At 34.5% G+C, this 16,424-nt stretch overlaps 1 protein-coding gene across 6 annotated transcripts in view; it reads right to left on the bottom strand.

Annotated features, from left to right (window-relative positions):
* Positions 1-16,424, bottom strand: part of DIAPH2 (diaphanous related formin 2) — a 912,659-nt gene that overhangs the window by 832,305 nt on the left and 63,930 nt on the right. For 4 of the 6 annotated variants that reach the window (XM_050775145.1, XM_050775146.1, XM_050775142.1 and 1 more), the window contains 2 exons: positions 6,171-6,275; positions 1,356-1,376 (listed from right to left, as the gene is read on the bottom strand). In XM_050775145.1, coding sequence (XP_050631102.1) covers positions 1,356-1,376; positions 6,171-6,275 — 126 coding nt within the window. The remainder of the gene's footprint in view (positions 1-1,355; positions 1,377-6,170; positions 6,276-16,424) is intronic. The other 2 variants (XM_050775147.1, XM_050775143.1) reach the window with 1 other exon arrangement.

The following is a 16,424-nucleotide window of genomic DNA, read 5'->3' as shown; positions in this document are numbered from 1 at the left end:
AACTAATTTATAATTTGCTGCCTGGACTTCAAGACCCTCTTTCAACTTGATTTTTTACTCTTTCCAATATACATTCTTTGTTTCAACAAAGTCAACCTCATCTCTCACTTCCCTCTTCTCTGCCTCCACACACATGGTTTGGTTCTCTTTCCAGGCCTTTGCATTTAATATTACTTCCAGAATCTCAGAGCTTCTCCATAGTCTCTCCTCCCTAGCCAAACCCCAGGCAGCATAACTAACTATTCCCTGAAAGCCCAATTTAAGTGCAGAAATTTACACAGATTTTTCTCTAATTACTCCAACCTTACTTCTCTCTCCTACTTATGAATTCCTATTACATTTATAGTCAGCATGCACAATTTAAGGTTTGATTATTTCAACACATATCAACTAGGTCCTATCTCATTCTTATTTTCCAGTCATCAGTGCACCTAGAATAATTCTTGGCATATAATGAGCACTAAATAAATATTCGATTTTTGAAATTATCCTGAAAGGATGATGGCTTTTCCCCCTAGATGTCTTGTGAATTTAAAAAAAAAGTAAGATAATGAAAAGAAGGAATCAATTTTTAAAAGCAAAACAAATACTTCACTATTCTAGATACCTCAGTACTCAGTGATGTTAAAGATAATGTTTCCTACCACCTTGTTCTCTAGAGAGTGCTTAGTCATGAAGATAAGGTAATTACAAACAGCTCTCAATCACAATACGGGCCACTTTGGGCGTGTTATGTAATAGTGTATCATGTAATTATAGCACTGAAATATAGTGCCTTGAATATAAAACCTTTAAATGACAGCCACGGAAAGAACCTTAAAAGATAATTTGAGCTAATCATTTCAATTTATCCATTTAATAATTGAGCCCCAGAGAAATTACATGACTTGCCCAAAGTAGCAAAGCTGATTAGTAGCATCCAACAAAGACAAGCATCCAGGCCTCCCAACTCTATGTGCTCAGTGATACTGAAATCAAAGTGACATATTTTAAAAAGAATTCCTGTTAGCATAAACCAACATTTTAGGATTCTCCTCCTGACAAAATTGAGGTAAAACATACAATTTCATCAGAATCATAAAGACTGACACAGGCATACTTCAAAAAAAAAAAAAAAAGGTGAAAACTTCTAAGATAAAATATACAAGCATATTCTAGTTCTAAAACATCTCCCAAAACCACAAAAAAAATACTTGCCCAGGCTAAATTTTAATCACCTGATCATAATATTCATCTCACTGCTTTGGCAAAATATATACCAAAAGAACCAAACATATAAAATACTACAAGCAAAAATCACAATTTACAAAACCACAGATTTATATCTCAGGGTAAAACACATCTTTTGTACTCACCGTCACTTTACTTCCAACTATCTGCATGCAGTGGTCAACGAAGAGTGGTTATGGTGTAAAAAAAAACAAACAGCAACAATATTAGTAGTCAGAAGCTTTTCACAGAGGTTAAGTGTTTAGTAAATTAGTAAATAGCTAACCCTATTTATATTTTTGATACTTCAGATATACAGGCTAAAATAGATATATCAATATTAATTTCTACTATGTTTCAAAACTGTGTAAAGTCTACAGAATAAGGATTCTCAAATAAGTGATAATTACTATTTGAGGATTTTTTAAATGTACTATATAATGGGCTTCTCATATAGTATAATCTAAACATCAAGTTATGCAAGGTTAAGTGTAATCAGGCATCAGATTTTTTTACCAGCTCATAGCCCCTGAAAAAATTATCAATAGAAAATTGTTTTGTTTTGTTTTTTCCAATGTTGCCTTTTCTTTTCTTTCCTTCTTATGGCAGGTATACTATCAAGGTTGAAATAGTACACCTTCTTATGGCAGGTATACTATTAAAGTATTTTAGAATATAAATGTTACATTTAAAGTCATGCATTAAGTTCAGACGTAAACTTTAGGTTGAAAACAAGTATTTTTTATTGTTATGAATTCAAGGTGTATAATACTGTATTATACTTGAAAATTATAAAAAAGATTGCTTATTATTCTAGTTTTCTGGGTAATTCTAGCATTTCTATTATAAGATCAGAATTTTCTACATAACGTGAAGACAAAGAAGCATTTTACATCTAAACATGCACATGTTCAGAAGGAGGAAATAGTTCAAAAACTGCAGCTCTAATTGAGCTTTCCTAATGGATAAGTGATAAAAGAATTTCTGAGAGGCAGAATTGTGTTTAAGAAAGCAGGAAGTAAACTCATAGTCCTAAACATAATTTTATGCAAAAATCCAAATATAAATCAAATCACTGTTATCAGATTCCCACTTGAATATCAAGCAGTGTCCAAAAAACAGCTAAGCCACAATACAAAACCATTAATCCGATAGCAGTTATTATCAAAATGTGTTCTATTTTTCAGCTAGTGCTTTAGAAATAAAAATCAAATTTAATTAAAACCCCAGTAAGAATCCTATGCTGAACAGGATATCATAAAATACAAAAAGATAATGACAGTTTCCAAGAAAATTATTTCAGAAGAATCCATGAATCTCAGAATAGAGAAGCAGCTTTCTTAAATATTCATTCAGTAGACTATTTACAAGCAGTGATTATTTAGTTGAATAAAAGCCTCTTTGGTGCCATTAACAGTCTTCTGAATTAAAAGATATGCTATTGACCTAAATTATTTCCTCCCACCAAAAAGACAGAGGTCGTATTTGTCCCTTGTTTATTTAGCACAGACATGAGACTAAAAAAAGAATGTGAGCCTGCGTTAACAATTAAAGCAGGTCTATACTCAGTGAAACAACCAGAATATGGCCCATTTAATGATTCATTTTCGCTGCAAAATAACTTCATTTAGCTAAAGCATAAACAGCAATAGATAAGATTTAGTACCCAACAGAAGCTAAGAGAAAATATTTTGGCCATGTCTGGGTTCAACTGTTTGATCATATCCAGACCATACCTGGAAAAGACCTGAAAGAGTATCTGATAATGACAAAAGCAAAACCATAATACATGTATACACATAGACATATAAGTATACTGCAACTTTTAACTACTCATTATACAGGTCAGTCTAACAAATCTGCAGGTGTAGCTGGCATCACTATTTTAAATTATTTCCTACTGAGATTAAAAAAAAAAATGTTGCCTCTCAATGGTTCACATGTCTCAAAAAATATAACTTTACATATTTTAAAATTTCAAAGATTACGATTTAAATTCAAAATAAACTAGTCTCTTGATATTCTAGGAATGACACACTGGCATTTGACAAACTAATGTTGGGACTTCGGTGGATAACTTTTCCTCATAAACGTCTATATGTGCTGTGAAGTGCCTGTGAGATCCCTTCTAAATTACCAACATATTGTTTCAGGATTACCAATCAGTAGGACAACTTTTGCAATATTAACAAAGCTTGGTTTTCCATTTTTTGAAAACATATGCTGGTGTTTTGAAAATATAGACTCTTCCAGGTTATTTGTGGTCAAATTATCTACATGTACCTATTACCCTAGGTCAGGTCCATAACTACGCTTCCTACAATGAACAATGGACACTAAAATGCAGAAAGGAGGTTCTTCTCCATCCCTCTATTTAAAGGTCATTCATCATGGACAGAGTTACTCAAATTTTTTCCTTTAACATTCACACAATTTAACATTCTCTATTATGGGACTTTAAGAAGAAAAAACTAAGCAATAGTTTTTATTATTATCTTATGGTTTCCTTTAGAGTCTCCTTTTCCATGCTAATTTTAGCGAAGTTAATTACACTACAAAAGACTCTTGTTTGCTTTAGAAACAAGTCTTGACGACATATTGGTGTATAGCTTCATTTTACTTTTATGTCCTTACTCAGGAACCCAGGAGCATGATAGATATTTCTATCTAAAATTTGGTTTTAGATCCCATACAAAATGACTAATGCAGGTGTTAAAAGGGAAAAATGTACAATTTATGTTAAAATTTAACTACAATTCTCACATGTTTTACATGTGACTATAAAACATTTTTCCATCAGGGACTCTAGCTCTTAACTTTGTTACCTCAAAATGAAAGCTGTGACTAAGAAAGCATTTTCATAAAGTAGTGGTAACTATCATGTCTACTCTAAACGTAAACTTTAGTGTTGTGATAATGAAAAGGTCAAAAGATTATTGTTTGTCACTGAAGGCCAACGCTCTCACCTTCAAAAGGAAATTACATAAATAATTTTTGTGGTTTTAATGATAGAAAACACAGTACTAATTAATGTCTTTCCAAGGTGAGAAAGCTCCAAAACATGCTTGTCAACAGGCTTTCTTCCATCATAATATCTGGGCCATGAAAAATATTAGCAAAAAAATGTATACTCCTAGAAATCTTATCAAAGTCCTGTGCATATTTCAGGTACTCATATGTACACTGAATGAAACAAATAAAGGCCATTAAGTAGTTCTGATTTTGAGGCTAATGCCTTAAACATAGAATTTTCATGTCTTTTGAGAAACACTGAATTTCCATCTTTTGAATAATGCAATTCAAATGAGCTCATCTAATATTTATCCAATTTTTTGCATTTTAATCTGAAAAATGAGTATATAACTTGAAGTGTGCATTTCTTTGGTCACTTGAAGAGGAAATAATATGAGAATAAATGAAAACAAGTTCTGCACAGAAATCAAGTAATAATCAAAAGGTCAAGGAATAAGAGTTTCATATAATCATTATATTCAGTCCCACTTACACAAACAACAACAAATGAGTCACAGACTCTAACATTAAAACCACCACATGATTATTCATATATTATTATCTGTACTTTGCACTCAGATTCAGACATATAGATTTACTAGTGTATCAGCCTTTAGGTATTTGAAAAATAACATTGAATGCACATCCTGCATTTCCTAAAGCATTTTACCGTGAACAATAACTTGAGTGCAAAAATGAGAAGAGATTCATCAGAATTTCAAAGTAAAACCCTATGCATCACCTAATTCTATTGAAAACGACGCTCATGGCAAATTTCACTTATCACTTGAAACATATTTCTGCCCTTGGATACCAGAAGCAAATTAAAAAACATGCTGTTGCTCTGCTATGGTGGAGCTGCAATGTGTTATGTTTAAATAGTTCAGCATTCAGATGTAGCTTGCTTAAAGTACAATATAGAATCAATACAATCGTAGAATTCACGGCAAAATGCATTAGTAATTGCCACTGGAATTGCTGTACTGAAATAGCATTAATAGGATAGCCAAATAACTTTAGAATATATTTTTTCAATGAAGACTTGTTTTCTGCAATAGTCAACTTATGAAATTTAAAACGCATGAACTAAATGTGTACGTGTGTGTACACATATATGTATACACACAAAATATCACATATACACACATACAGTGGTTTTATGAACTCTAGGTATTAAAAGCTTTTTCTTTACAGAAATGTAAAAGATGCATTTTACTATTTCAAAAATACAACTTTTTTTTACCCAAAAAAAAAAAAAAATCAAAGCCTAAGACTATATTTGGATGTGCATTAGGAAGTGAACAGAGCAAAATACTCCACTAAAACCAAAGTTTCCTATTAATAACAAGTCCTTTCAATGAACTTTACTTTCAAGTCTTGGGACTCACAAACAGATTTGATTAAAGCTCCTATTAGGTGACATCCTTTACTTTAAATGAAGCTATACAATAGCAATTATGAGGCAGCTTACATAGTTTGCATCATATAAAATTAAGAAAAAAGCTAACTGTTAATTAAAAAGTACTGCTCTAAGTTTCATGCAAGTAGACACCAGACATGCAGCTTTAATGTAAACTGAAGCTGTGACTATGCTAAGTTGTGCCTTCTTCAAAATCCGAAATTTTCATCTAACCACATTTGGAGCAGAATATCTGCAAAATGCAGTCAATTTTCAGTATGTACACAAAAGCTCAGGACTGGATTGGATTACCTCAGAGCTTTATATCCTTTGTCTAGCTTATAATAATGGAAGAGTCTCATTTCTAATGATGAATAGTTTAAAAATATATATTTAATACTAAATGTGTAATACATATATAAATTGTTTTCTGAACAGTCTATGGAGTACAATGAGGTAATGTGAAGAGCTGAGGTTTGTTTATTTTTAAGCAGAATGATGCTAAGCTCATTGCTCATTCTGTTGGTGCTAGAAAAATCTCCCTACTTACAGATTTGGCAGTGGCAGAAATATACTGGACAACCATCTCACGTTTGGTGGTAAAATCTTTGTTTCGTAAAGGAGCTTTTTTTTCTTCATTAAGGTTCATGTCCTCCTGTAAGAAATAACATTTACTGTGAGCATTGATAAATTTCCACTTAAGAGCTTCAAAAGTGATTAATAAACATTAATAATTTCTGTGTCTTAAAATACTAATTCATGTGGTGACTAATGTCAAAAATCCCTTTCTGGGATACTCCACTATTATTTTTCACTCTAGATACCACAGTGTTGTGTAAATTGTACCATGTATTTATGGTTCACATCTCTACCTAGCCAACTACTGAGCAGAAAGAAGAAAGTATTTTTAAAACCATTCCACAGAATAAACTGGCAGTTTATAACATAGATATACACAATATCTATACTAACAAAGCTCTTTATTTATCTTGTTAGCAAACACACACACAAAATGCTGTTTGGCATATGCTCCCTTAGGATCGCTATTATCTGAGAAAGCAAATATAATTTGCAAATTGGCAGGGTCTATATATCTATAATATGTCACTGAAGAAAGTTCACAAGAAGTTGTTGGATTTGGAAAAGAAAAAAAGCAGAAACTGCTGTATTGCGGTAATAAATGTCACTCATTAGAGGGAAAAGTATTCAGTTACAAGAACACATTGTTTTGAGGTTCAATAAACTTTAATTCAATTGGAAATCTACCTTTATTTTGTGATATATACATTTATAACACTTTGACTAGACACATTGTTTTTGTTCATTTTGAAATTCATAGTACTCCTTGTGACATATGAACACACGCTTGACAGGGTCACAAAACCAAGTTGGAAATGATTGTGCTTCAAAATGCAACACCAAATGAAAAGTCAACCTACAGAATGGGTGAAAATGTTTACAAATCATATGTCTGATATAGATGTGTACCCAGATATACAAAGAACGTTTACAACTCAATAATAAAAAGACAAAAGTCCAACAACAAATGAGCAAAACACTTGAATAGACATTTCTCTAAAGAAGATATACAGGCCGGGCGCAGTGGCTCACGCCTGTAATCCCAACACTATGGGAGGCTAAGGCAGGTGGATCACGAGGTCAGGAGATCAAGACCATCCTGGCTAACATGGTGAAACTCCATCTCTACTAAAAATACAAAAAATTAGCCAGGTGTGGTGGCGAACACCTGTAGTCCCAGCTACTCCGGAGGCTGAGACAGGAGAATGGCATGAACCCAAGAGGTGGAGCTTGCAGTGAGCCAAGATGGCACCACTGCACTCCAGCCTGGCAAAAAAAAAAAAAAAAGAAGAAGAAGAAGAAGAAAAAAAGAAGATATACAAATGGCCAATAAGCACAGGAAAAGATATTCAACATCATTAGTCAGTAGGGAAATGTGAATCAAAACCACAATGAGATACTACTTCACTTTTACTAGGATAGCTAGAAAAAAAGAGGAAAATAATAAATGTTGGCAATGAATTGAAGAAAGTGGAACCTTCACACATTGCTGGTGGGAAAGAGAAATGATACAACCACTTTGGAAAACAGTCTGGCAGCTCCTCCAAAAGTTAAACAGATTTATCTACCATATGACCCAGTTTACATACCTAAGCAAAATGAAAACATATGTCTATACAAAAACTTGCACACGAATGTTCATAGCATCATTATTGATAATAGCCAAGGAGTAGAAACAATCCAAACATCCATCAATGGATGAATGGATAAACAAAATGTGGCATATCATACAATGAAATATTACTCAGCTCTAAAAAGGAATGAAGTGCTGATACATGCTGTAATCTGGATGAATCTTGAAATCACATTATGCTAAGTGAAATAAGCATTATAAAAGACCACATATTCTATGATTCTGTTCATATTAAATGTCCAAAATAGGCAAATTTATAGGGACGAAAAATAAATTAGATGTTGCCAGGGCCAGGGGAGAAGAGGAGGGAGTTTGGATTATGACTGATTATGGGTATGGTATTTCCTTATGGGGTGAAACAACTGTTCTAAAAGTTGTTGTGATAGTTTCACACTCTTTGAATATACAAAAAAAAAAAACTATGAATTTGGCCATACACAGTGACTCACGCTTATAATCCTAGCACTTTGGGAGGCCCAAGAAGGAAGATCACTTGAGCCCAGGAGTTTGAGACCAGCCTGGGCAACATGGCAAGACCTCGCTTCTACAAAAACTTTTTAAAACTTAGCTGAACATGGTGGCGTGCGCCTGCAGTCCCAGCTACTTGGGAGACTGAGGCAGGAGGGTCGCTTGAGGCCAGGAGGTGGAGGTTGCAGTGAGCTGTGTTCCTGCCACTTGCACTCCAGCCTGGAAATCAGAGCAAGACCCTGTCTCGAAAGAAAGAGAGAGAGAGAGAGAGAGAGAGAGAGAGAGAGAGAATAAAGAAGCACATTGTAAAAGGGTGAATTTTATAGTATGTGAATCATATCTACATTTTTTAAGGAAAAGAAATCTGTATTTTTATCCCTTTACTCTTACAGAAATTCTGAGCATTCTATTTTTTTAATAAAGTAAACTAATTGGCAAAGAACAGTATCAGTTACTTTTTATTATTATTATTATTTTTTTGAGACGGAGTCTCGCTCTGTCGCCTAGGCTGGAGTGCAGTGGCGCGATCTCCACTCACCGCAAGCTCTGCCCCGCGGGTTCATGCTATTCTCCTGCCTCAGCCTCCCGAGTAGCTGGGACTACAGGCACCTGCCACCATGCCCGGTTAATTTTTCATATTTTTAGTAGAGGCAGGGTTTCTCCGTGTTAGCCAGGATGGTCTCGATCTCCTGACCTCATGATCCGCCCACCTCGGCCTCCCAAAGTGCTGGGATTACAGGCGTGAGCCACTGCGCCCGGCATCAAAGTTATTTTTAAAGATGCATATGTGAGAATGTGGAAGACAATCCTCAAAAGTAGACAAACTGCGTCTATCTATTGAATAGTAACTGTTGACAGCAAAAATCTATATTTGCAACCACTGAAGCAACTCCTATGATGATTCATTCATAGTCAATACTTATAAATTTTGTGTGTGTATATATATATACATCACCTCTCTTCCCAATTACCTGGATCACTGTCTCTATCCCCACTTTTCTATCTAATGTTATTTCTCATTTGGATATTTTACTTGTTAATGACTTACTAGAAGGCAGAAGACATCTTTTTCCTCTCTCTCTCTCATAGGCTCTGGCATTGTTGAATCAAAGTAGAATCATCGAAACTAGGTTGGATGGCACTTACGATGTGGTCCGCAGACGCTCATCTACGATTTGTATCTATTTCCTCTTTTTTTTTTTTTTTTTTGAGGTGGAGACTTGCTCTGTTGCCCAGGCTGGAGTGCAGTGGCCTGATCTTGGCTCACTGCAACCTCCGCTTCCCAAGCTCAAGTGATTCTCCTGCCTCAGCCTCACAAGTAGCTGGGATTACAGGCATGCACCACCACACCCAGCTAATTTGTTTGTATTTTTAGAGACGGGGTTTTGCCATGTTGGCCAGGGTGGTCTCAAACTCCTGGCCTCAAGTGATCCATCCGCCTTGGCCTCCCAAAGTGCTGGGATAACAAGCGTGAGTCACCATGCCCAGCGTATGTATCTATTTCAACTGACAGGGAACTCCCTACCTCCTCAGGCAGCCCCATTCATCTTAGGGTAATTTAATTTTTGCCAAATTTTTCCTTCGATGACTGGACATGAAATATGTACAACAAAATAATGTGTGTTAAGATGGGTGGCATGACCTTTTTTCTTCTCTACTTTTAAAATTTTGAATCACTTATTTACTGAACACATACTACACACCAGAAACTATGCTAGGCTATCTAATCTGGTAGACTGTTTTTACACTCAAATTAAAGATTATTTATAAAGCACCTAGAACAATACCTGACAGTAAATGCTATATATGTTTGTTGAATAAATAATTTATGGTCTAGTAGTAACAAGTAATTCTAACTGAGGCATGTATCAGATTCTTTGAAAACACAGAGGGCAGATGGAAAGGTCAGAGATGTCTTTACCAGGTTGTGAGTCTCAAAGGATGAAAAAATTCTGACTGGAAGGAGGGAGACCAGTCAGGAAACTCTAGTGGTCATGTATCATGTTTTGCTGCCCAACATCACTTGAACATGCCCTCTACAATTTAATACATCCTCACATTGTCAGTCCCACCTGACAAAGGTATAATCTATAAAAACTACATTTGTCAGCCTCCCTTTTAACTAGAGTGCAGGCATGTGGCTTCGTCTCCACCCATAAAATGCATGTATAGGAGGTGTAGATTTAGAAGTGAACTATGTGAGGAAGCAGGCCACAAATAGGCCATCCATTTTGCTGATGCAGTTGGCAACAGAGGTGATGTTGTTACAGAACTGATGGCATTAACTGTGTCTTTTTCTTTAAGACATTTTGATCAAATGGTTCTGGGATAAGAGCTCCTTAATCGGAACTGTATTTCAGTTGTGTGGTTCTGGAAGTTATTCCTATAATGTTATCTGGAGCCTGTTTCTGCAACTCTCTTAATTCAAGAACTACCTAATATCCCCTAAAATTATATTCTATTTAAACCTGCCAGAGTGGATTTTTCTTATGTTCAATAATTTGGGCTGAAGTAATTTAAGTGACTAGAGATAAGAGTCGAACTAAGAAGAAATGTCAGATTGGACAGAAGGAAATTAATTCAAGAGCCACATAAATGTTATTTGAAGACCACATTCCTTCTTCCAGGCTAAAGTACTCAACTTATCTTCATGTAACATGGGTTGGTGTCCACATCTCTCTCTTAAGTACTCTGTGGTTTAACAAATGCAAGGAAGGAAAGAACGTCCACCTCCCTCACCTTGAAATACTTACACCTCTATTAATTCACCCTCTGATTTTATTACCTTACTGGCTAAGTACATCATTCTGCTGACTCATATTGTTTTTGTTTTCATCAAAATCCCTATGTTCTGCTCACATATGCTGGGCTATGTCTCTATTGCCTAAAAAAATTCTGGTTAAATTTCATTCTCCTGTAAATGTGGTTATCATCAATCTGCATCCTCCAAGTAGAATCAACTCTGGAACGCTGACAAGATTAAGTGTCTGTATTTGTATACTTCACAGCCGGGCCTAAGAGTGTGGTAGTGTCACCTTTGGCAGTCTCTAGGTAGAGAGTTTCTGTGCTTCCAGTGACATTTCTACATTACTATGTACCCATTCAGTTTTTAATGGCACACACTGCTGATATCATGCCATCACAGAATTATTTTGTAGGGAGGCAGGCAGGACAATAAGAGCAATGTAAGATTATACACCTCAGAGGAATGTTGTCAGTACTGAGTGTGATCGTGCATGACAAGCCTGGTGTATATTAACTAGCTTTCAAAGAATGCTAGCTATTAGCGTTATCACCTCCCAACCTCAGGCTTTTAACCACTTTTCATCTTACCCCTTATGTTTTAATAATGCTAGGTTGTTTGTAGTTTTGCTACATAAACTGTGTTGTTACACACTCATTATTTCGTTCATGATGTTGTTCTCCCTGACTGAAATGTGGTCATCTTTACCATCCTCTCCATCTGTTAATGCGATCCTTGCCCCCTCCAAATTCACATCTGGTTAAGTATTATACTTCAAGACTATGCTCAACCACTAATTTTTCAGGAAGATTTCTCCTAAAGCACCTGATTTGAAAATAACTACCCTTATCCTATTCTTCCATATTAATTCCTTATGTGTCACTTACATTGAAATTATGTGATAAATCTATCTTCTCTAAACTCGAAGCTGAGAATAGGAACTTACTTATCTTTGTACTCCTAGCAAAAAGCGTAATTCCTGGAACGCAGTAAACGTTTAATAAATATTTGTTGAACCAATGTGATATTTAAGACCTTTTCTTTAAATATATTAACTTGCTTTAGAATCAACAACAGGTTTTTATACTTATAAATTTGCTGCATAGGTTGATTGGAAATGAGTATCATTCATGTTAAGAGACCATAATGACTCATTTTATTCTTATAGAAATAAGATACATATTACTAATTAGGCAGCTAACACTTCCAAATCATTAACTCCAGATCTATAATACAATAATAAAGCTAAATAGAGCAATATTCATAACTCAATATTAACTCTAAACAGCATAATTGAATATGAAACTATTTCTAAACATACTGATTTCCTATGGTATTCAAAACAAAAGCAAGCTTTTAGCATGTTTAACATTTGATATATCTATAATACATGAGAAAGAATGTAGTATTTTGTGGTTTTAAAAAACACTGTTTGAAGTCTAAAGAATGGACCACTTATAATGTTTTTAAAGCCACATTTGTAAATACTAAACCATTTTTTAAGCTTCTCACATGCTGTGATACAATTTCCCATTATGGACAAATTCCTACACTTCAGCAAACATTATATTCTTAAAGTTATTACTGAGAAGCCATATAAGAATAGGATCAAATGAGAAGGTCAAAAGTTGAACCAGCTGCCTATTCATTCATTCATTTGTATTCTCATTCATTCATTCTTCAATTCTCACTCATTAGTCAATTTTCTCCACAATAATCAGAATCATGTTATACTCAAATCCAGTACCTTAGCAATACTTTGTAAACTTAATGATATGTGTTGAGAAGCTTATTTTGAATTTTCTTTCTTTAATAACAACCGACAAAAGGTACCATGGCATTAGAGAAACACTTGGTAAAAGCAGCTGAAAGAATCCATGCAAAACAACATGGCAAAAAGCTGAAGTACATTTCTTTGTCAGCAAATACTGACGTATCAGAAGACACATATAGATCATTACTGAAAATTTGCTAAAGCAAGTATTTAAACAATTAGTGTAGGAGGTTTACTATATAGTTGGATAAAAATATAGCCTTTTTAAAAACATCTCACCTTATAGTATTTGCTAGATTGTTTCTATAATGACATATATAAACTACTCTTATTTGAGTCACCAATAGAACAATTTAACAGACAAAACATATAACCAAAATAAATGATTTATTTAATAAAAAGAGGTTTTGTGGAAAAACTATAAGGGAAGGAGTCCTGAGTCAGGCAAACCCACACGTAAAATTCAAGGCCATTGCAAGAAGTTGAAACTGAAGTACACAGAGTACTACATAGAGTCAAGAAGATTGTTCTTCTTTAAATAAAAGCAAGATATTTCAAATACAATAAAATATTTACAATATTTTGAAATGAAATAGGAAGTTAACATGAAAACCAGAGATATTTCTGGTTATTTCAAGATAAAGTATTTTAAAACTGTCAAAATTAGCCAGGCACAGTGCCATGCCTGTAATCCCAGCACTTCGAGAAGCTAAGACAGGCGGATCACCTGAGATCAGGAGTTCGAGACCAGCCTGGCCAACATGGCAAAACCCCATCTCTACTAAAAATACAAAAATTAGCCAGGCGTGGTGGTGGGCACCTGTAATCCCAGCTACTCAGGAGGCTGAGGCAAGAGAATCTCTTGAACCCAGGAGGCAAAGGTTGCAGTGAGCAGAGATCGCGCAGCTGCACTCCAGCCTAGGTGACAGAGTGAGTCTCCGTCTCAAAAAAAAAAAATACAAAAACAAAAACAAACTTGAAATTTAGCATGAGTTAGGCATTTTTCATTTATGAAAAGAAAAGAAATTCCTTGACATTTTAACAATTAGTAAGAAAGTAACTCCTTTTCAAACCTACTTTACTGGAAAAGCCACAAAGACAGACCCAACTTCCAAGTCAGTCCCCTTCACCCTTGCTTGAATTACTTCCTCTTTCTTCCTGGTGTTAGATGTACTGTCTGGAACAGGCATGAGTACACACACAAACATGAGGATGAGGGTTTACACATTACTAATGTAGAAGAAAAAATGGAAAGAGCTCATCTTCCCAGTGGTATTTGTTGAAGACCCATTTATTAAAGTCCATTTTGAACCCATTTATTTAGAAATGTAAAAATACAATACTCCAGATTAGTTGCAAGAATAACTGGTTGTCGTCAAGTAAGACAGGAATTTACTAGTCATAGTTCAGCAGGAAATCTTTGCTTGATTCATGGATTGGTCTGATAAAAGTTAATCTACAATTTAGTAAGTTGCTAATGGTGTACTTGTTCCATTTGAACCTACAAATCTTTGTCAGATTTATGTTTCAATTACGAGAGAAATTAAACCAAATATCAAAATAAAATGAACTTGGAGCTAAACTTTCTAATTACCGCCTATTTTTAAGCAAGACATAAAAAAGGACATAGTGACACAGTTCTCACTAAAAAGTTATTAATCATGACAGCAAAGACTTTTGTATGATTAAGAAATAAATTCATTTTAAATCATTTTAAAATACTGTTCATGTTTTTCTTGTTTTTACTGTGTATATTTTATAATGTTAATATTAGTACATATTAATATTAGTACATACAGGCATGTATATAATGTTTAAAATATATTAGGGCTACTTACTCAAACATATATATACACACACACACACACACACACACACACACACACACACACATATATATATATATATATATGTATTTTTTTTTTCCTGAGGTGGAAATAAAAGGTTTAGAGACTCTTGGACTAGTCCAGAGGTTGGCAAACTTTCTCTGTAAATTTCCAGACAGTAAATATTTTAGGTTTTGCAGACCATATAGTCTTTGTCTCAACTACTCAACTCTACTATAGCACAAAGAAGCTATAGACAATAGATAAACAAATGGGCGTGGATACATTCAATAAAACTTTATTTGTGGACACTGAAATCCATATAACTTTCATGTGCCCTGAAACAGTCTTTTTTGGGTGACAATTTAAAAATATAAAACCATTCTTAGCAGGCTATACAAAATAAAAACCTTGTGGCAGGGATAGTACCTTTGACATCTTTATGTCTGCTGTACCTAACAAAGTATCTGGCATTCAGTAAAGAGTTGTCAAATAAACTTCACCATGACACAGAAATTTGTGTTTTCTTTTATAACTCCGCCTTATGTTCCAATATATCACCCTTGCCAGAACATAAGCTCCTTGATGGTAGGGATTTTCTTTAGGTTGTTCACTGCTCTCTTCTCAGACCTTAAAACAGTATTGGGCGTATGGAAGGCATGGGACTTTGATGAAACTGTTCAAATTTTGAGAACATTTACGCCAAAAAATAAAGACGGATAATAGAGAAGTAACACTGGGTTTCAGTGTATTTAGGTGGTGTTCTCTGCTTCCATCCCGAGCCCCTGCACAGGGCTAAGTTCCCACAGTAGCCTATTCACAGCTATCCTAGTGCTATGGAAATCATTTACTTGCTTTTCTCCCTGAGTAAACGCTGAACTCTCTGAGGGTAAGGGAGGTGCCGCATTCTTTTACACTTCCAACACGTAGCATCCTACCTGGCACATTGCACATATCAACAAACAGTTGCTTAAATACACTCATGCAAATAAATACTAGTAGACTCCTTCGAAACAGAAGAAATATTTTTGAAAGCATTTCTCTGTACAAACCAAGAACAGAGCCAAGTTTTTAAAAAATCATGCTTAGCAATAAAATTAAAAATTGACCCAGATTTAGTTACCTTTAAATCTGTTTACTGGGTAAGTTTTGCTCCTCTTTTATAAGCTCTTCATGGGAGTTTTATAAGAAAATAAAACATGTTGTCTAGAAATGCCTCTGGCATTATCTCAGTCTAATGATATGGAGTAAGGATATTGAAAATGTAAATATAACCTATGGATATTATGCTGTCTAGACAATTTCTGAGAATCTAGTAATTTCTGACAACTATTTCCATGTCTTCTTATAGATTTTAAGACCTAGTTTACCAATAACTTATTTTGTGCTACCTTAACTATGAATTAAAATTACTTATTCTGAGGGCACGAAAAGATTCATCCAAGCTAACTAACTTCTAAAAGACTAGGGTTGGGTGAGAAAGAAACCCATAATAGCAGTCAATGGAGAACAAGGATGCTTGGGTTAATGTACAACACCTGGTGTTCAAACACAACTATTCTCTCTAAATTAATGAAAGGGAAAAGTGAGAGAATAAAAATTAAAAGCTTTGGGATTACTTATGAGAGTTCTAGCAGATGGAATAATTTAGTATTTATTGCATATAACTACTTATCATTAAATTATGACAAAAATGCAAAGTCTATTAATATAAATTACTCAATAGAAAAGAGTGTAAAACATCAAATTTGCATGTATAATCATATATTAAACATTACCTT

Source organism: Macaca thibetana, chromosome X (genome assembly GCF_024542745.1).
Source record: "Macaca thibetana thibetana isolate TM-01 chromosome X, ASM2454274v1, whole genome shotgun sequence".
In the NCBI taxonomy this organism is placed as follows: Eukaryota; Metazoa; Chordata; class Mammalia; order Primates; family Cercopithecidae; genus Macaca; species Macaca thibetana.
The sequence above is the reverse complement of the archived record's forward strand: the minus strand, read 5'-3'. Positions and strand labels throughout refer to the sequence as shown.